Source organism: Sapajus apella, unplaced genomic scaffold, assembly GCF_009761245.1.
Source record: "Sapajus apella isolate SASKATOON/1434 unplaced genomic scaffold, GSC_monkey_1.0 scaffold166, whole genome shotgun sequence".
Lineage (NCBI taxonomy): Eukaryota > Metazoa > Chordata > Mammalia > Primates > Cebidae > Sapajus > Sapajus apella.
In genome coordinates, this window is record NW_022437106.1 from 2,367,382 (window position 1) to 2,387,780 (window position 20,399).

The 20,399-nt window shown below is 54.9% G+C and overlaps 2 protein-coding genes across 7 annotated transcripts in view; one reads left to right on the forward strand and one right to left on the reverse strand.

The window, feature by feature from the left end:
- The window catches only part of CSDC2 (cold shock domain containing C2), a 15,765-nt gene extending 8,465 nt beyond the window's left edge, over nucleotides 1–7,300 (forward strand). The window contains exons 2-4 of the mRNA XM_032267210.1: nucleotides 2,211–2,509; nucleotides 4,118–4,240; nucleotides 5,402–7,300. Of these exons, the coding sequence (XP_032123101.1) occupies nucleotides 2,334–2,509; nucleotides 4,118–4,240; nucleotides 5,402–5,564 (462 nt within the window). The 5' untranslated portion in view covers nucleotides 2,211–2,333 and the 3' untranslated portion in view covers nucleotides 5,565–7,300. The remainder of the gene's footprint in view (nucleotides 1–2,210; nucleotides 2,510–4,117; nucleotides 4,241–5,401) is intronic.
- A 227-nt stretch (nucleotides 7,301–7,527) lies between these two features.
- PMM1 (phosphomannomutase 1) lies at nucleotides 7,528–18,994 on the reverse strand. 6 transcript variants are annotated; one of them, XM_032267204.1, is made up of 8 exons: nucleotides 18,803–18,989; nucleotides 15,656–15,773; nucleotides 13,989–14,065; nucleotides 13,744–13,835; nucleotides 13,421–13,520; nucleotides 9,388–9,463; nucleotides 8,407–8,522; nucleotides 7,528–8,073 (listed from the first exon to the last, which is right to left on the reverse strand). In XM_032267204.1, exons 1-8 carry the CDS (start codon nucleotides 18,887–18,889, stop codon nucleotides 7,951–7,953), a joined length of 789 nt encoding a protein of 262 aa, XP_032123095.1. In that variant the 5' UTR covers nucleotides 18,890–18,989; the 3' UTR covers nucleotides 7,528–7,950. The 6 variants fall into 6 exon arrangements, with proteins under 6 accessions (XP_032123095.1, XP_032123097.1, XP_032123096.1 ...); XM_032267206.1 differs by having other exon boundaries at nucleotides 7,530–8,023; nucleotides 18,803–18,994; XM_032267205.1 differs by having other exon boundaries at nucleotides 7,530–8,073; nucleotides 15,656–15,740; nucleotides 18,803–18,991.
- Between the last annotated feature and the right edge of the window lie 1,405 nt (nucleotides 18,995–20,399).

Sequence of the window (20,399 nt, forward strand, 5' to 3'; positions counted from 1 at the left end):
TGCTCCGCCTCCTGGGTTCAGGCAATTCTCCTGCCTCAGCCTCCTGAGTAGCTGGGATTACAGGCACGCGCCACCATGCCCAGCTAATTTTTTGTATTTTTAGTAGAGACGGGGTTTCACCGTGTTGACCAGGATGGTCTCGATCTCTTGACCTCGTGATCCACCCACCTCGGGCTCCCAAAGTGCTGGGATTACAGGCGTGAGCCACTGCGCCCGGCTAATTTTTGTATTTTTAATAGAGATGGGGTTTCACCATGTTGGCCAGGATGGTCTCAATCTCCTGACCTCAGATAATCTACCCGCCTTGGCTTCCCAAAGTGCTGGGATTACAGGTGTGAGCCACCATGCCCAGCCCGACTAATTTTTGTATTTTTAGTAGAGATGGGGTTTCACCATGTTGGCCAGGCTGGTCTCAAACTTGTGACCTCAAGTGATCTGCCCACCTCGGCCTCCCAAAGTGCTGGGATTACAAATATGAACCACTGCATCCAGCCATGTGTGTGGTTGCTTCGTGAAGCTTCCATTTTCTTCTCTCTAAAATAAGGGTGAAAAGCCTGGTTTGCCCTGCCTCTTGGAGTGAGCTCGGACCGAAAAGCCCCATATCAGCCTTTTCAGGGTTGAGGGGCCATGCGCGGAGCCAGGCCCAGGGCTCTCTCACCCTCCTGGCTGGAGGAGGAGGGTTTTGGGAAGAGGGAGGATACTTCTCCATGTCCATCCCCAGGGATGGCAGAGCCAGCTCAGCATCTTGGCTCAGAAAAATTCCACTTGCTGTATAATCTTGAGCAGAGGCCAGAAGACCTGCTCCAATGGACTCCTGGCCTCCTCCAGGCCTGCCATGCAGTGTATTCAGGGTTTTTGAGCTCTGAACTCTGAAGAAACCTTATGGGAAGCTGCTGGGTGATTTTCCTTCCTTGGGAACTCCAAGCTCTGGGGCAGAAGGGGTATGAAATGGAGGCCACAGGCCTGTAATCTTAGCACTTTGGAAGGCTGAGGCAGGTGGATGACCTGAGGTCAGGAGTTCGAGACCAGCCTGGCCAACATGGTGAAACCCCATCTTTACTAAAAATACAAAAATTAGCCAGGTGTGGTGGCAGGCACCTGTAATCCCAGCTACTTGGGAGGCTGAGGCAGGAGGATCACTTGAACCCAGGAGGCAGAAGTTGCAGTGAGCCAAGATCATACCATTGCACTCCAGCCTGGGTGACAAAGCAAGAGCCTGTCTCAAACAAACAAACAAACAACTACCTGATGTGGTGATGCATGCTTGTAGTTCCAGCTACTTGGGAGGCTGAGGTGGGAGGATCGATTGAGCCCAGGAGATGGAGGCTGCAGTGAGTCATGATCATGTCAGTTCCCCAGCCTGGATGAGACCCTGTATCAAAAAAAAAAAAGCCCCATTTTACAGAACAGAAAACAGAGTCAGAGGTTAAAAGTGTTCACCAATGGGCCAGACGAGTTGGCTCACGCCTATAATCCCAGCACTTTGGGAGGCCAAGGCGGACAGATCACCTGAGGTTGGGAGTTCAAGACCAGCCTGGCCAACATGGCAAAACCCTGTCTCTACTAAAAATACAAAAAAAATTAGCCAGGCATGGTGGTGGGTGCCTGCGATCCCAGCTAGTCAGGAGGCTGAGACAGGACAATCGCTTGAACCAGGGAGGTAGAGGCTTCAGTGAGCTGAGATCACCATTGCACTCCAGCCTGGGCAACAAGAGCAAAACTCTGTCTGAAAAAAAAGAATGTTGACCTGGGCCAAGGCCATGTAGCCAGAAGGTGAAGGATGCAGGATTCAAACCCAGGCCTGGGTCTGGAGCCCACTCCCACCCACCATGTTGGAGCTGATATGTGGCTTGGCTTGCTTGAGGTCACCAAGTTGTAGGTGACAAAGCTGAGATTTGAACCCAGATGTGTGACTCTGAAACAACTGACTCTTATGCCGAACCATATTCCAGACCATCACTGGCCACCTACCGAGCCACCTCCCAGGCCCCTGCACTTAGAGAACTGAACTGCATACTGGAAGGACTTAGGGGTCATATGATCCCTAGTTTTGTTTTTCTGGTGAGGACTCTGAGCCTCGATGGGGTTGTTTGTGCCTTGAAGTCACGCTGTGAGGATAGCAGGTGGGACTGGCCCTCCTGACTGTGGCCAGGGTCCAGGAGCAGCTCCCCTGGACTGGACTCACCTGTGCCTCTTTCTTCCTCTTCCAGACGGAGCCCGTGGCTGGTGAGGCTGCAGAGCAGGGCCAGGCCGGGCCCTGCCCGCAAGGACGCCTGAACCCCTCACCGGCCCCTGGGCCCCAGAGCCCACCAGGCTCTCCTGCTGGCCCCACCATGACTTCGGAGTCCACATCACCCCCAGTTGTGCCCCCGCTCCACTCCCCCAAGTCCCCAGTCTGGCCCACCTTCCCCTTTCACCGGGAGGGCAGCAGGGTCTGGGAGCGGGGTGGTATCTCGCCTCGGGACCTACCCAGCCCTCTGCCCACCAAGCGGACCAGGACCTATTCAGCGTGAGTACCTGCTCCTTGCCCAGACCCTTGACATTTGCCAGGAGAGGGACTAACCATCTCTATCCTCCTCCAACCCCTGTTGTCCTCACCAGGGACAGGAGAACTGTGTGTGGACCTTCCAGTAACTGCAATGTTTGTCCTGTCCATCCATCCATCCATCTACCCATCCATCCATCCATCCATCCACCCATCTATCCTCCTATTCATCCATCCATCCACCCACCCATCCACCCTTCCATCTCTGTTCATACATCCATCCACCCGTCCCGTCCATCCATCCATCCATCTACCCACCCATCTATCCAGCCACCCACCCATCCCTCCATCTACCCATCCATCCACCCATCTACCCACCCACCCACCTATCCATCTGTCCATCCATCCATCCATCCATCCATCTATTTCACAAAGATTTACTGAGTTCCTGACCAGGGGGGATCCAGTGATGAATAAGACAATGCCCCAGCCCACAAGCTGCTTACAATCCAGAGGGAACTTGTTCGCCATCCATTACCACCCAGCAGGGTTAGGGGTGAGGACCCAGCATGGGGTATGAGAAGAGATGATGTCCTGGTTGGGTTTGGAAGATGTATCATGTGAAGAATGGAGCTGGTGGTTCCAGGCAGATGGCACCACATGGGCAAAACCCAAGACATGGGGTTAACCTTTGGAGAAGGGGGGCAGGCAGGGCAAAGACTAGCCCTGAACCTTTGGGGTAGATGACTGATGAGGTCACATGGGGGAGTAATACGAGTCCATAGGGAGGAGGCCAAAGGATCTTTTGAGAAGAACAGGGTCTTGCTCTGTCACCAAAGCTGGAGTGCAGTGGTGCAATCGTGGCTCACTGCAGCCTAGACTTCCTGGGCTTAAGTGATCCTTCCACTTTAGCCTCCTGAGAGTACTGGCGCATGCCACCAACCCCAGCTGATTTTTTTTTTTTAATTTTGGGGCCAGACACGGTGATTCATACCTGTAATCCCAGCACTTTGGTAGATTGAGGCAGGCAGATCAGTTGAGGCCAGGAGTTCAAGCCAGTCTGGCCAACATGGCCAAACACTGCAAAACCCTGTCTTTACTAAAAATGCCAAAAATTAAGTAACTTAGGCATATCCTAAGAGTGACAGCAAAAAAAAAAAAAAAAGAAAAAGAAAGAAATAAAAACAATTAGCCAGGCATGGTGTTAGTACCTATCATCCCAGCTACTCAGGAGGCTGAGAAACGAGAATCACTTAAACCTGGGACGTGGAGGTTGCAGTGAACTGAGATTGTGCTCCCTGCATTCCAGTCTGGGTGACAGAGCAAGACCTTGTCTTAAAAAAAAAAAAATTTTTTTTGTAGAGATGGGAGGGTCTCCCTATCTTGCCCAGGCTAGTCTCAAACTCCTAGGACAAAGCAATCCCCCGCCTCAGCCTCCTAAAATGCTGTGATCACAGGTGTGAGCCACCGTGTCTGGCCTCATTTTCCTTGAATGGGGATCACTGTGTGGTTTCTGGCCTGGGGCAAGTTTCCCAGCCCTGAGGCAGGCTCAGCAGAAAGGGCTCAGGAAGACTGTAGGGGCTGGGAGGGATGACTCAGGCCACAGCTCCAATCCCACTACCCTCTCTCCAGGACAGCCCGTGCCTCAGCTGGCCCAGTGTTCAAGGGCGTTTGTAAGCAGTTCTCACGCGCTCAGGGCCATGGCTTCATCACCCCCGAGAACGGGTCCGAGGACATCTTTGTGCACGTGTCTGAGTGAGTCCCCTTCACCTCCCTTTTCTTGGCCCCTGCCCTAGCATCCCCCACGGTGCCTCAAAAATTTTGTCACCCAGGCTGGAATGCAGTGGTGCAGTCTCTGCTCACTGCAACCTCCACCTCCCAAGTTAAAGCAATTCTCTGCGTCAGCCTCCCAAGAAGCTGGAATTACAGGCACCTGCCACCAGGCCTGGATAATTTTTGTATTTTCAGTAGAGACAGGGTTTCACCATCTTGGCCAGGCTAGTCTTAAACTCCTGACCTTGTGATCCACCCACCTCATCCTCCCAAAGGGCTAGGATTACAGGCATGAGCCCGGCCCTGAGGTCTGTTTTCTTGGCACCTTTTCTGTCCCCTGAGTAGGGGCTGAGGGTGCGTTTTGGGAGGAGGGCTGGGAGCAGGTGGGGAGTGGGCATGTGGACCCCAGAAGCCTGGGAGCCAGTGGCTGGGCCCTGGATCCTGTTCCAGCATCATGGAGGCCTAAGAGGACTGGGCCAGCTACTGAGCCTCTCATCCTGGAAAAGGGCTTCAGGCAGGTAGGCCAGGAAGTAGAGATGGATGTCTAGGCCTGGTGCCACCCACTCCTAATGCCAAGAGGACCTCGGGAGGTCACTGAGCTTCTCGGAGCTTTAGGGACCTCCCTGTGCCCTTTCACATCCCAGTCCCTAAGGGACCCAGAAAGTGAGGTACAGCTTATGAGTTCCATTTTATTTTATTTTTTGAGACTCACTCTGTCACCCAGGCTGGAGCTTAATGGTGCAATCTCAGCTCACTGCAACCTCCACCTCCTGGGTACAAACAATTCTCCTGCCTCAGCTCCTAAGTAGCTGGGACTACAGGCACAAGCCACCACACCTGGCTAATTTTTGTATTTTTAGTAGAGATGGGGTTTCGCCATGTTGGCCAGGCTGGTCTCAAAATACTGACCTCAGGTGATCCACCTGCCTCGGCCTCCCAGAGTACTGTGATTACAGGCATAAGCCACCATGCCTATGAGTCCCATTTTACAGATTCAGGAGCTGAGGTTCTCAGAAGCAAGGCCTGGCCAGGCTTCCTGGCCTAGCCAGGCTTAGGGCCAGGCTGTCCCCAAGGCCAGGCTGCAGGGCTGTCTGGGCCATAGGGCCTGCTGCTGGGCTGACATCCCCCTCTCCTGCCTGCCAGCATCGAGGGGGAGTACGTGCCAGTGGAGGGCGACGAGGTGACCTACAAGATGTGCCCCATCCCGCCCAAGAACCAGAAGTTCCAGGCCGTGGAGGTGGTGCTCACTCAGCTGGCCCCCCACACTCCACATGAGACGTGGTCTGGCCAGGTCGTGGGCTCCTAGGCTGGGTGGCTCACAGGCCAGCTGGCCAGGGGGTGGGGAGCCACACAGGGTGAACAGGCAGCAGCCGGCTCCATGCCCCACTGCCCCAGCTGATCAGTCCTTCAGTGGCCTCAGTGTGCACGTCTGTCTGTCTGTCTGTGCTTGTGGCCGTGAGCGTGTGCAACCACCCACCCCATGACCCGTGACTGCTGTGTGAGCTGGCCAGGAGGTGGGTGGAGGGCAAGGCCACCAGACTCGGCTTCTCACTGTCCACTGCCTCTCTCTTCCCCTCCCTGCCTCAGACACGCAGGACCCACTCGCCCTCCTGCCTACTTGTCCCCGTGGTGACTGAACCACGAGAGCCTCGCTCCCCTGGCCTCTGCCCCTGAGCCGTCCCATGTCAGTCCCTGGCCTGGGGCCAGGCTCTCTGTCTCCCTCCCTGGGCTGAGGTTCCCCCACCACGGCCTGGACCCTCCCTCAGAAGCCTGGCCGGTGGGCGCTTTGGGGGAGCCTCCCAGCCTCTGGCAGGGGAAGAGGCAGACACGGAGGCATGTGGCCCCCTCACTGCTGAGGCCAGCCTTCCTTCCTGCTCTCCTCTCTCAGTGCACTGGAGAGGCAGGAAGAGGGGCCTGAGGGAGGAAGGGGTTTGCGACTCCCATTTTGCTGGCCAGTCCCCGCTCCTCAGCCTGGCAGTGGCTCTGGGCTCCTCCCCCTGGGCTGTGCTGAGCTGAGCCCAGGGGTCTGCAGAGGGTGGGGGTCCGTCTCTGCAGCCTGGCTGCAGCCCTCCTTTCCCCTGACTCACAAGCCCCACTGATGCTCTGGGTCATACCCAGCTGACGGCTGCTGAGGACGCCACGATGATGGATGAACACACGTCCATCAGGCAGGGCCAGGCCCGGGCACCCACGAGGAGGGCCTGGGGACAGGCCCTGTGGCCCCCACGTCAGCCCCTCTTGCCAAGGCCCTGATAGACCAGCGGCTCAGGTGTGGCTCTTACCGTGTCCATCCCTGAAGATGTGCAACTATCGCTGTCACCTGGAGTCCTTTTGGGGCCAAGATGTGTGTGCATCCAAGCTGGTGGGCATTCACTCCCAAGCAGGGGCGAGGCTGGCCTGGCCCGGGAGGCCAAGAGGAGGGCCCTGTCTGCCTCCACCTCTGGGCACACCCCCTGCCCACCACCCTCCCTTCTAGAGAGCACATCATCTGACAGGGGGAAGTGGGGCCGTGGTTCAAGGGAGGACAGGCCAGGGTGAGTAACACTGGGGGCTCAAATGCCTAAGATGAGGGGATCAGTGACTGTCTAGGAGGATCCCTGGCTTTGTAGGTGCCCCAAGACCCCAGGGTAGAGATCAGCCGGGGTGCCTGCATCCCGCCCCTGCCCCCAGGGCCCACGGCACAAAATCTAGGAGCCCAGAGCTGCTGAGGTATGCTGGTCATCCCCCTAAAATGGGCATGGCTCAACCTGTCCCATGAGGAAAAAGGGCCCCTGGCCCCCTTGAGAGAGGGCTTGTTGGTGAGGGTTGACTCCTGGGGGCCCCTGAGGCTCCCAGCCTGTGGAGAGGCTGCCTTTTAAGGCTCCACTAGCAGTCAGGATATGGTGGCATTAGCCCTGGGGCCGCCTGGGTGGCAGGGGGGCAGCAGCTCTCATCCCCACTCACAGGCCCTGCAGCGCCCATTTGGAATTCCCCTCAAGACCCCTGGCCACCCGGATCCCCCATTCTTCCTAACATTGGCAATAAACCCTCAACTGTGACCCACTATGGCCTGAAGCTGCCTCTATGTCAGGGTCCCCAAGGAAAGGGCTGGGGGCAGACACACCAAACTGCCTCTTCTTTGGGGCTTCAATGGCCCCCCTCCTTGACTGGATCAGAGACTTCTGTGACCTGGGCCAAGTCCCTGCCCTCTCTGTGCTGTTTACTCATTTGCAAAGTGGTGACTGTGACAGTGACTGGGGCCAATTATCCATTCAGACACAACTGACACCTACTTCATTCTGGGAACTTTAATACTGTGACAAAGTTCTCTAAAATAGGCACCTTCCCCACCATACCCCATTGCCCAGGGCGGGCAGGCAGGGCGGGCCAGATCTCGTACTGACACTTGCTCATGCCTCCTCCCGGCGCAGAAAAAAAACCTGTTCTGTACCGAATTACAAGCAGCAGCTGTGGCCTGGGCCGCCAGGTGGAGCACAGAGAACACTCTGGGCCTTGGGAGGACGGAGCCAATGCCACCAGGAGCTGACTGGCAGGGGACGTTGTCTGCACAGACTCTGGCCCCCATCTGGGTGGGCCTTGCAGCAGGCGTCCTGGGCCAGAGGAAGGGCCCCGGCATCTATCCAACAGCAGGACCTCTCTTTAGGCCTGGGCCAAACTTTTCAAAAGTCACGATGCACAGATGTGGGCCCCGGTCACGCCTCATGGGCTGTCTCTGGGAAGAAAATCTCTCGGCATCGCTGCACTGTGTCCTGAGGAGAGACCACGCTGTGGCCGACAGTGCGGGGGTCAGCAAAGATCTCAAAATCGTTCCCACCCTGCACACAGGATGGGTAGAGAAGACATACTTAGGGGGAGTCGCTTTCCACATCGGCTGCTATAGACCCGCCCCTCCTCCTGGCCCTTCAGAACTGCCAGGAAGCCCACCTTCTCAGCCCTCATCACCTTCCTGCCCTAACTTGCTGTGTGATGTGGGACAAGCGCCCGGCCCTCTGGAGGCCCCAGCCTTCCGATCTGTGTAATGGGGTTAGTGAGCTATGGTGGTTCTCCAGGAGCACCCCCCCACTAAGAGGTCTTTTGTGTTGCCCCATGTTCTGGCCTTGACCTCGGGTGATCTGCACTGGGGGAAACCTGGGCTGGAGCACACTCACAGGGCTGGTCTCATTTCCAAAGAAGTGGATGGTGTCGAAGCTGTCCTCGTCCAGGCTGTCCAGGCAGTAGCGCTTGTCCCAGCCCTCAGGGAAGACGTCAAAGCTGATCATGCCTCCTGGCGGGGGGGAGGGGGGGAATGTTATTCCTTCCTGAGCGGGGCAGAAAAGACTAGCAGAGGGGTTGCTCATTCATTCATTCACTCATTCAACAACCCTCGAGTACCTACAGAGGGCCAGGATCAGGACACGGGACAGACTTAGGATCCTCAAGGAAGTTATGACACAGGCTGGAGAACAAACAAGACCATGAAATGGGTGGGGGAAGCTCATCCAGCCAGGGTGGTCAGGGGAGACCTCTGAGGAGGTGACAATGACCTGGGACCTGAGCCAATTGAGGATGGCTGGGGAACAAAGCACAGCCCCTGAGGCAGGGAAAAGGACTAGAGTCCCAGCAGTGGAGGATGCTGGGAGAGGCAGGGGGAGGGCTTGCAGGGCCTGGGCTTCACAAGGAGAGGGAGGAATAGCCTTGGGAGGGCTTTGAGCAGAGGCACACCATGATTCCAGCTCCTGCCTCTCTGGCCACTGGGGAATGGGTGAGGTGTCAGAGGGGAGCCTGGCTGTGTCAGGGTCAGTTGGAGCCTGGGACAAGCAGCTGGCAGTGAAGGTGTGAGCACCAGTGGGATTCCAGACGTGGGGCCCTGGGAGTTCTAAGAGTTTGGACTTAGGAATGGGCCAGGGAGAGCATTCAAGGGAGAGGCTTAGGTTTTTGGGCTGAGACACTGGGTAACTACTGAGGTGGGGAAACTGGGGTCCAGTAAACACTGAGCCCCTTTCTGCATCGGGTCAGCCAGCCCCTCTGCCCTGAGCAGGGGAGGGGCTCCTAAAGCCACTGGGGGCCACAGCCTGGTCTTGGGAGAATCGGATGGTACAAGGAGGATCCCTTACACAAGGACTTCCAGTCACTCTGCCGGGTGGACGTACCTCGGGAGAACCTCAGCCCTTTGCCAGCAAACTCTGTTTTCAGGGCTTCCACGAACTTTTCCCGGATCTTCTCTTTCTGCAGAGGGTAGGGGGTAGATGGCAGCTCAGAGGACCTGCTGTGTGCCAGGCCCTGGCTGGACACACAATCCATGTGAGCTTGCTGAGCCTTCTAGGTGGGCAGGACCCCCTCACTGTGCAGATGAGGAAACTGAGCCTCAGAGGGGTCATGCCTTCGTCAAGGTCACCTAGCCTTGGTGGCAGAGCCAGGGCCCAAATCCAGAAGGGATTGGGCTACCAATGGGTCTGTGGGCTGGGTCTTCTGAAGGGAGCCTTGGAGGAGAGAAACGAAGAGAAAGGCTGAGGAGACGGGCAGTCAGTGTCCCACGTCAGTGCCTATCTCTGGGCAGGGCTCAATCCTGTTGGCTGTGCCCAGTTCAATACAGCAAACACTCAGAAATGAGTACGGGAGCTGAGAGCAAGAGAGCCGTGAGGAGGTGGCTGTGGGCATTCAGAGAGGGCAGGATGCCAGGCATGGCACAGCACCCACTGTGCAAAGATGTGGCTGGGCTAGGGGACTCAGTAGTGCCCAGGCCTGTCCCGTCCCTCTGAGCAGGCAATCTGGTAGGAGCTCTGCAAACATGGAGCAGGGGGACAGTCCCCCACCATCCCCTAGGATCTCTCTAGGATCTCCATCTCAGAGGGCCACAAAGGGGAATGGCCATCTCCATCCCAAGAGGCGGCTGAACATCTAAACCAGCCAGCAGGACATTCAGTTGACAAAGGGTCTCAAGACCAGGCTGGGAAGTCTGACCACATTCTGAGGGACCCAGAGGGGCTGAAGATTTTGGAGCACAGGAGTGGGGTGGCTGGTATGGCCCTGTAGTCAGAGCTGGGTAGGACTGAGGCAGAAAGGCAGGTAGTGGTCAGCAGCATGGAACCTGGAGAAAGGACCCAGGGAGGATGTCAGATATAAAGCCAGACACCCCCAGCCTGAGATCTGAAGGCAGGTAGCCAGGCTTGGCTGCTGTACTCAGCTGTGTGACCATGGGCAAGTCACCTGACCTCTCTGAGGCTATTTCCTGGACTAAAGGAGGAAGAAGTAATGAATGAACCATGACTGCTTCCCTCTCATAGAAAAGCAGAGATGAGGGATGTGAGCCCCTTGCCAGCCTTGGCCTGGCTTTCCAGCCAGTAGACGGACTGCAGGGAGGCCAGAGTCCCCACCAGTAGCCACTCTGTAGGCCCAGGGCTACTGCTAAGAGTGCCCTAAGCTCTGAAGAAATGTTTCCACATGGCCAAGGCTTGCTGCACCTCCCTTCTCTAGAGAACAAGGCTGGTCACGGGACAGCCCCATGTACAAGGCCAGCCTCGGCAGGGACCAACCAGCACTGTGACCTTGAGCTGGTCACTCACCCTCTGGCCTCAGCGTCCTCATCTAAGGAAGGAAAGTACGTCCCTCCCTCAGAGTTCTGGAATACTGGAGCTGGGTCAAGCATTTACACCAGATCTGGGCCGGTGCAGGGAGCACAGATCAGGAAGGTTCATGCCCCTCCAGTGCCAGAAGGGGGCAAACAAGAGCCAAAAATACTTGAGAAGAACCAGGGCTCTGGGGTGGGGAGTTTGTGTGTTAATCCCCAATCCCAAACCAGGCTCGGTCCATGTGCCATCTCGCATAACACCCCATGGGATGGGAACTGCTATTACCCCCACTTTACACATAAGCAAACCGAGGCACTCAGTAGAAAAGCTGCTTTTCCAGGTTATGAGGCAAACGGGTAGAGCTGGGACTGGGAACCTGGGTGGACAAGGAGTCACTTCTCAGCATGTGTGTGTGGGGGAGGGTTTCCTTGCCAATGACCAATCTTAACTAAAAAAAAGTCCCCGTAGCTGAGCTCAGTGGCTCACATCTGTAATCCCAGCACTTTGGGAGCCCAAGGCAGGTGGATCACTTGAGGCCAGGGGTTCAAGATCATCCTGGCCAACATGGTAAAACCAATCTCTACTAAAAATACAAATACTAGCCGGGCATGGTGGCATGAGTAATCCCAGCTACTTGGGAGAGTGAGACAGGAGAATTGCTTGAACCTGGGAGGCAGAGGTTACAGTGAGCCGGGATTGTGCCACTGCATTCCAGCCTGGGCAACAGAGTAAGACTCTGTCTTTTTTTTTTTTTTTTTTTTTTGAGACGGAGTTTCGCTCTTGTTACCCAGGCTCGGAGTGCAATGGCGCGATCTTGGCTCACCGCAACCTCCGCCTCCTGGGTTCAGGCAATTCTCCTGCCTCAGCCTCCTGAGTAGCTGGGATTACAGGCATGTGCCACCATGCCCAGCTAATTTTTTGTATTTTTAGTAGAGACGGGGTTTCACCATGTTGACCAGGATGGTCTCGATCTCTTGACCTCGTGATCCACCCGCCTCGGCCTCCCAAAGTGCTGGGATTACAGGCTTGAGCCACCGCGCCCGGCCAACTCTGTCTTAAAAAAAAAAAAAAAAAAAAAGCAAGCTACAGAAATCCCTGTCCTGATCCCTGATAGAGCTTACAGTTCTGGGAAGGGGACAGACAGTAATTTGGATTTTAAAAGCAGATGGTAGAATATGGCCAAGGCTGCTTGGGGAGAAATAGGGAGGGGAAGGAGCAGGAAGTGCAATGGTGCTTTGGGAGGCCCCACAGAGGGACGAGCTGGGCCTGAGAGAAGTATACTCCAGCTGAGGCACAGCCCTGAAGTGGGACACTGCTGTCTCTAGTATCAGCCAGGAGGCCATGGCTGGAGCAGAGGGCAGGAGAGCTGAGGAACAGGTCAGAGAGAATGATGGAATGATGCGGACAGGCCAGCGTGGAAAGGTTTGGATGGGTGGATTGATCCATCTCCGAGAGGGAGGGAGGCAGTGGGGAGAAAAGCAAAACACACGTCATGGTTTAGCAGGGGTAGCACAGGCAGAGGTGAGGGGACCTTGGTGTGTTCCAGGCATAGAAAGTGGAGCTTGAAGGACACAGAGAGGAGACCCGGAGAGCTGGAGCCAGGCAGAGCTCTCAGGGCTTGGGGCACTGTAGCAGAGGGTTAGGACATCATCCAGTTGGCAACGAAGCACCATGGAAGGATTGTAAGAGAGGGGTGGGGCTGGGGGTAGATGTGGCTGATGTGTTTGAAAGGTTCTCATGGGCTGGCACAGTGGCTCATGTAATCCCAGCACTTTGGGAAGCTGAGGCAGGCAGATCACCTGAGGTCAGGAGTTCAAGACCAGCCTGGCCAACATGGTGAAACCCCATCTCTACTTAAAATATATGGTTGGGCGTGGTGGCGCATGCCTGTAATCCCAGCACTCTGGGGGGCGGAGGTGGGAGGGTCACCTGAGGCCGGAAGTTCAAGACCAGCCTGGCCAACATGGAGAAACCCCATCTCTATTAAAAATTCAAAATTAGCTGGGTGTAGTGGTGCACACCTGTAATCCTAGCTACCCAGGAGGCTGAGGCAGGAGAATCACTTTAAACTGGGAGGCAGAGGTTGTGGTGAGCCAAGATCATGCCACTGCACTCCAGTTTGGGTGATAGAATGAGATTCTATCTCCAAAAAAGAAAAGAAAGGTTCTCAGTGGCATTGTTGGAGAGCAGGCTGACAGGGCTTATGCGAGGGTGGGGAGAGACAGAGAGGAAAGTTGGAGCGGGCTGGGGTGGGGGAAAGGGGTAATCTGGAGAGTGGGGTCTCAGTTCTGCAGATGAACAGATTTGACACTGACTTGAGAGGCTGAGGTAATAGGAGTTGTTGGACCTGATGTGGGTGGGAAGGTGGAAATGGTGTTCCCAGGTACTGGTGTGGCTCAGTGAGTGGCTGCTGGTGCTGGTCACCTAGGGAGGGGGACCAGCAGCATTGGAAAGATGCAGGTGTGTCTGCGACAATGGCACATGGTGGGTGCCCAAAAGGGTTCAGCTGAATCAGAACACCTCCCGCAGTCTATTTTACTGATGAGAAAATAAAGGCTCAGAGAAATTGAGTGACTGAGGCCCCACAGACCTAAGGTTGCACAGCTAATGGTACCTTGTCCAGTTCGGAGAACTCAATCCGCTCCTCCAGGGTGCAGCTCCGGCCGATGGGCGAGATGTTCAGCATGCCATTCCGGAATTCGATGAAGGTTCCACTGGTGGTGCGAGAGTGCGGGGAGCCAGAGAGAACCAGAGCAAAACTGAATTCAAATCTGGCCCCACCTGGGATCCCAGCCTTATAGGACTTCAAAGGGGACAAGAATCCACACTCCCCCCGAAAAAATCAGGGGCCCAAGTATCTCCAGGCTCCCTCTGAGGGACCCACACTTCTCCTCCCTCAGGCCCCTGGTTCTGGAGATCAGGCTGATGGGACCTCACCGCTTCTTGGGCAGCCTGAGCAGAGCCATGTAGCTGAGGCAGAAGTTGATCAAGTCCTGCAGCAGCTCCTCCCCCAGGTGGTTCTGGATGGTCTGGGCAAGGAACACAGGGCTCTGAGTGTGGCCTAGGCTGCCTGACCCTGAGACAGGCACAGCATCTCTCCCCCAGCCCAGCACAGAAGGCACCCTTGACTGCCCCACTGTGGAAAAGTGGGGCACCCCTGGCTAAGCCCCTGGCACACTGACCTGCTTGGAGAGCAGTCGTCCATGCTTATACTGCACCGTCCCGTTCTCGGCAAACACATAATCAAACTTCTCAATGACTTTGGTGCCACATAGAGGACGGGAAAAAGAAAGAGTGTGAGACCACGTCTGTGATGCCATAGGCAAGTAAAGAGAGAGGAAGCTCACACCCTTGTTTTCACATTCAAAGGCCATTTGTTCAATCCCAGGCTGCAACCTGCTTCTCCAGCCTTTCTCCCTCTGCAGCTTGGTTTTCTTCCAAAGGATCTGGGCCTCTGCACACAGGCATCCGTGCAGGTCCTTTTGTCAGGACCGCCCTGCCTTGGCTTCCCTGCCACTCATCCTCCAAGATCCAGCTCCCTCCTCTGGAAGCCGTGCAGTACTCTCTGGCAGATGGCATCATTTCCAGTCTGTGCTCCCCGGCCCCTCTGCAAAGGGGCTTCCTTCCATTCTACAGCTGCTGTCACATTGTGTTCTCAAAGCTGGCTGCATGGGACAGTTGGAGTTTTCAGCTCTGGCTGCCTCGAGAAGCAACTGGAGTAGGTGGGAGATGGGAGGCACAGGGAGCACAGCCCAGAGACTGCTGCAGTGTCTGGGTGGCATGTGGTCACCTGGACTATGATGGGGTGGTAGAAATGGAGACAGAGGGGACAGAAAGATATTTTGGGGTTTGCTGATGGAATAAACAAGGGGTGCGGAAAAGGAAAAATTCAAGGAAGTTTCTGGCTCAAGGAACTGGAGGCACCCACTTTGACCGAGCTGAGTCCAGGAGATCTGAGGTCTAATCAATTTCCTAGATAACTTCAGAGTCGTCCTCTCTGTTAAATGGGATGATCACACCTACTTTAAAGTGTGATTGTAGAGATTAAATGAAATGACATTAACACATCATCATTTTTGACAAATAGTAGCCATCATTGATTCTGCCCCCACCCCTTTTTTTTTTGATATGAAGCCTCACTCTGTCACCCAGGCTGCAGTGCATTGGCCTGATCTTGGCTCACTGCAACCTCTGCCTCCCAGGTTCAATCGATTCTCCTGCCTCAGCCTCCTGAGTAGCTGGGATTACAGGCATGTGCCACCACGCCCAGCTGATTTTTTTTTTTTTTTTTGAGATGGAGTCTCACTCTTGCCAGGCTGGAGTGCAGTGGCGTGGTCTCAGCTCACTGCAACCTCTGCCTCCTAGGTTTAAGAGATTCTCCTGCCTCAGCCTCCCAAGTAGCTGGGACTACAGGCGTGTGTCACTACACCCAGCTAATTTTTGCATCTTTAGTAGAGATGGGGTTTCACCATGTTGGCCAGCTGGTCTTGAACTCCTGACCTCAAGTGATCCACCTACCTTGGCCTCCCAGTATGCTGGGATTACAGGTGTGAGCCACTGTGCCAGCCCGTTCAGCCCATTTCAAAGATGAGGAAATCAAGACTCAGCAGGGAGAAATGAGAAGTAAACTGCATAAGGGCAAGTTCTGCCTGCTTTGTTCCCAGCTGTTTCTCTAGGGCCTGGCACAATGCCGGGCAATAGAAGGTGCTCAAACGTTTGTGGAATCAGTGAGGGAACTATCTGGCTGCTCTCTCTCTTCTTCTGCCCCAGAGAAGCAGGACTGGCTCTTTGAAGATGCCCAGGAATCTCTCAAACTCCCCACTCCCGCTACCCCCAGCCCCACGCCTACCTTCGTCCCCATCACCCAGCTGCTCAGCGATCTTAGAGTAGTCAGAGCCGCCCACCACACCAATCTGCACTCGACTTCGCAGCTTCTGCAGGAAGGCGGCCACCTCAGGGTCAATTTTCTACGGGGTAAGGGAGAAGTACAGCATTCTGGCTTTCAGCATGCCTAAGACCTCCACTTAGTGCTCAGAACCCAGGGAGCCCACATTCTATCTGGATCTGAAGCCATACAAGGCTTAGACACCAAAAATTAGACAGCCAGTGGGGCATCATGGCTCAGGTCTGTAATCCCAACACTTTGGGAGGCCAAGGCAGAGAGATCGCTTGATCCAGGAGTTTGAGACTAGAGTCTATGAAATTTTTTTTTTTTTTTTTTGGAGATGGACTTTTGCTCTGTTGCCCAGGCTGGAATGTAGCTCACGATCTCAGCTCACTGCAACCTCTGCCTCCCGCATTCAAGCAATTCTTCTGCCTCAGACTCCCAAGTAACTGAGACTACAGGCATCCACCACCACACCCGGCTAAGTTTTGTATTTTTAGCAGAGACAAGGTCTTGAACTATTGGCCTCGTGATCCGCCCACCTCTGCCTCTCAAAGTGCTGAGATTACAGGCATGAGCCACCACGCCAGCCAATTTTTTTTTTATTTTTAGTAAAAACGGGGTTTCACCATGTTGGGCAGGCTGGTCTCGAACTTCTGATCTCAGATAATCCACCCACCTGGGCCTCCCAAAGTGCTGAGATTACAGGCATGAGCCAGCACACCCAGCTGAAAATTTGCATAGTGACACTCCCCTGTAGTCCCAGCTACTTAGGAAGCTGAGGCAGGAGAATCAGTTAAGCTCAGGAGTTTGAGGCTGCAGTGAGAGCTTTGATCAAACCACTGCACTCCAGAGACTGGGTGACCGAGTGAGACCCTGTCTCTAACAACAACAAAATAGCATCACAATCAAGTTGATTCTTGAGAAGCCAACAGTAAAAACCTGTCTACTAAAAATACAAAAAATTACCCAGGTGTGGTGGCATTAGCCTGTAATCCCAGCTCCTTGGGAGGCTGAGGCAGGAGAATCACTTGAAACCAGGAGGCAGAGGTTGCAGTGAGCCGAGATTGCACTATTGCACTCCAGCCGGGGTGACAGACTGAGACTCTGTCACAAAAAATTTAAAAAAATAAAATAAATAAAATTGCTCTGGGCAAACAGATCCAGATAAAGCAGATAAAGCCCTGGAGGTAAGCTATACCACTTGAACCACACTGCCTTGCGGAGGGGGCCAGGCCTGGGATCCTGGTGTGGTCAGAGGAGACTTTACCCTTCTCTGTTATGTTTTCATTCTTCATCAGGAGAGTGTGCTCATGAATATGTGTACAATTAAAAATTAACTTTCAAAAGGCAGTAAGCACAGAGCCTGGTCCATAGAAAAAATAACAGACTGTTCTTATCCAGGTTGTTATGTCTGTAAAGCAAAAGGTCAGAGGGAGGTGTCAGAACTGGGTCTAGGCCCTGCCACCTTTGTTCCAGTTCTTTTTTTTTTTTTTTTTTGAGATGGAGTTTCGCTCTTGTTGCCCAGGCTGGAGTGCAATGGCGCGATCTTGGCTCACCGCAACCTCCGCCTCCTGGGTTCAGGCAATTCTCCTGCCTCAGCCTCTTGAGTAGCTGGGATTACAGGCATGCGCCACCATGCCCAGCTGATTTTTTGTATTTTTAGTAGAGACGGGGTTTCACCATGTTGACCAGGATGGTCTCGATCTCTTGACCTCGTGATCCACCCGCCTCGGCCTCCCAAAGTGCTGGGATTACAGGCGTGAGCCACCGCGCCCGGCCCCTGTTCCAGTTCTTTTATTTGTTTGTGATGGAGTCTCACTCTGTGAACCATGCTGGAGTGCAATGGGGCAATCATGGCTCACTGCAACCTCCGCCTCCTAGGTTCAAGCAATTCTGCCTCTGCCTCTGTAGTCCCTCTAGCTGGGACTACAGGCATGCGCCACCATGCCCAGCTATTTTTTGTATTTTTAATAGAGATAGGGTTTCACCATGTTAGCCAGGCTGGTCTCCAACTCCTGACCTCAGGTGATCTGCCTGCCTCAGCCTCCCAAAGTGCTAGGATTACAGGAGTGAGCCACCTCAACCAGCCCACCTTCACTCCAGTCCTGCCATCTTCCTCCTGGATCACCCCTGCAGGAAGGCAGAGTGGGCTGATCCTTCCTTGAGCCCCCAGGGCCCAAGCCAAGGCAACTTCACCAAAGTGGATGGGGAAAGGCATTCAGGACCTAAAAGAGGAGGCTAAGACCTGGGTTCCCATCAACCACTGCCTAGTAAAACCCATCCCCACCGCTCCCCGTCTCTAGACCTGTCAGTTGGTCCTTAAGGCCCCCAGACTGGAAGGTGAGTTACCCACAGGGAGGGCATGAATGAAGCCTGCTTATTCATGCATCCAGCTGGTGAGGGGGCTTTTGGGGACTCACTCAGGATGAGACCCAATGGGAGAAAAACTGAGCCGACGTTAAGAGGCTCAACACAGCGAGAGCCTTTAGGAGGAAAACTACAATCATACCGTCATTATGCCTCAGTGTCTTCACAGTAAACAGACTAGGCCTGGAGCCTCTCACCTCTGGGTGGGTAGAGCCCATAAAAGCATTCGAAAAGAACCCTTCTCTGCTGGGGGAGGCCCAGACCTGCAAAGGTCGGGGTGGGATGGCTCCTAGATCCCCCGTCTCCCACCAGATGGTGACTGACGCTTGGCTGTGTGCTTGTGTGCCTGGAACTCCCGGTTCAGAAGCCAACTCCCACCACTGGTGCGTCGTAGGGCTGAACTAGGGTGGGATCCCGGGTTCGGACGGGGGTGCATCTTGGAGCCAGGCCTCGGTGGCGCGTGAAAGCCTCTGGGGAAGGGAGATAGGCCCCCGCTTGCAGCCTCCTCCCTCCAGTATTGTATCCAACTCCAGCACTCCCAAGCAGAACACAGGCAGGGACTCTGCAGGGGCAGCGACGTGGAGGACCAGGTGGGCAGCCCCGAGTCAGGTGGCCGGGTAACGCCACATCCCACACTCGGTCCCGGGGTGTCCACGGTCACGCTGCTGCAGACCCCACACTCAGCCTCGGGGGTGTCCGCGTGACACCCCCGGCGGGAGCTTCCAAACTTCAGGGTCCTACCTGGCGAGCCGGCGTGAGGGTCCCGTCCACGTCAAACAGGCAGAGGACGCGCTCTTTCCTGCGGGCGCCCTGGGGGGTGACCGCCATGGCGGCAGTTACGAGAGCGGGGCGGAGTCCCCAAGATGCAGCTGCCGAAACAGCGCAGGGTTAAGATTCGACGGGGCGGGGCTTTGGGGGCGGGGGCAGCAGACTGATTGAGCCAAAACATAAGGGGCGTGGTCTCGGTGGCCTGAGGCAGGGGCGGGGCCTGAGCTGATTCTGATTACCCCTGGAGGAGGGGGCGTGGTATGGGGCGGAGCGGAGCCCTCCAGGTTCGATTGGATTGCTCCAAACAAGACGGAGGTGGGGCCTGAGCCTCGGCCCGGCAGGAAGTGAGAGGTTGAACCCGAAAGACAGGGGCGGGATCAGAATTGGCGGGTTGATGGTGATTGCTACTGGGCAGACAAGCGGCTGGGTCTGGCGGGGCCTCGACCATGACTTAGAGAGCCGGGGTCTCTCTCCACTCTCACAAGATTTGTAGTGATCGCTTTGCCTTACAAATTTTGAGCTGTAAGAAATCTACTGGACTGGGCGCGGTGGCTCACGCCTGTAATCCCAGCACTTTGGAAGACCGAGGCGGGCGGATCATCTGAGGTCGAAAATTCGAGACTAGCCGGGCGCGGTGGCTCAAGCCTGTAATCCTAGCACTTTGAGAGGCCGAGGCGGGTGGATCACGAGGTCAAGAGATCGAGACCATCCTGGTCAACATATCGAGACCATCCTGGTCAACACGGTGAAACCCCGTCTCTACTAAAAATACAAAAAAATCAGCTGGGCGTGGTGGTGCATGCCTGTAATCCCAGCTACTCAGGAGGCTGAGGCAGGAGAATTGCCTGAACCCAGGAGGCAGAGGTTGCGGTGAGCCGAGATCGCGCCATTGCACTCCAGCCTGGGCAACAAGAGCGAAACTCCGTCTCAAAAAAAAAAAAAAGAAAGAAAATTCGAGACTAGCCTGACCAACAAGGAGAAACCCCCGACTCTACTAAAAATACAAAATTAGTAGCCGGGCATGATGCATGCCTGTAATCCCAGCCACTCGGGACAAGAGCGAAATTCCGCTTCAAAAAAAAGAAAAGAAAAGAAAAGAAAGAAGTCTTCTGAAGGCCTTTGCTCAGGCTTTGAACTTTGCGGAATTACCTTCCCCAAACCTTATAACTTCTGTCCACACATAAGACCCCTCTCTCATGGTCCATCTCCTTGGAGAGCTTCCCAGATTCTTTTTTTCTTTTTTTTTTTTTTTGAGACAGTCTCGTTCTGACCAGGCTGGAGTGCATGGTGCGATCCTCTGCTCACTGCAACCTCTACCTCCCAGGTTCAAGCGATTCTTGTACCTCAGGCTCCCGAGTAGCTGGGACTACAGGTGTGTGCCACCATCCCCGGTTAAGTTTTATATTTTTATTTGTTTATTTTTTTATTTTTGAAACAGGGCCTTATTTTATTTGAGACAGGGTCTCACTCTGTCACCCAGCCAGGGGTGCAGTGGCACGATCTTGGCTCACTGCAACCTCCGCCTCGGGCTCAAGAGATTCTTCTGCCTCAGCCTCCCAAGCAGCTGGGA

Coding starts and splice junctions, on each gene's coding strand:
- PMM1 (XM_032267204.1), bottom strand. CDS start 18,889: ATGGCGGTCACCCCCCAGGGCGCCCGCAGGAAAGAGCGCGTCCTCTGC. Junction 15,774..18,802: donor CCCTCACGCCGGCTCGCCAG/GTAGGACCCTGA, acceptor CTTACCCCGTAG/AAAATTGACCCTGAGGTGGC. Junction 8,523..9,387: donor AGGGCTGAGGTTCTCCCGAG/GTACGTCCACCC, acceptor CCCCCCCGCCAG/GAGGCATGATCAGCTTTGAC.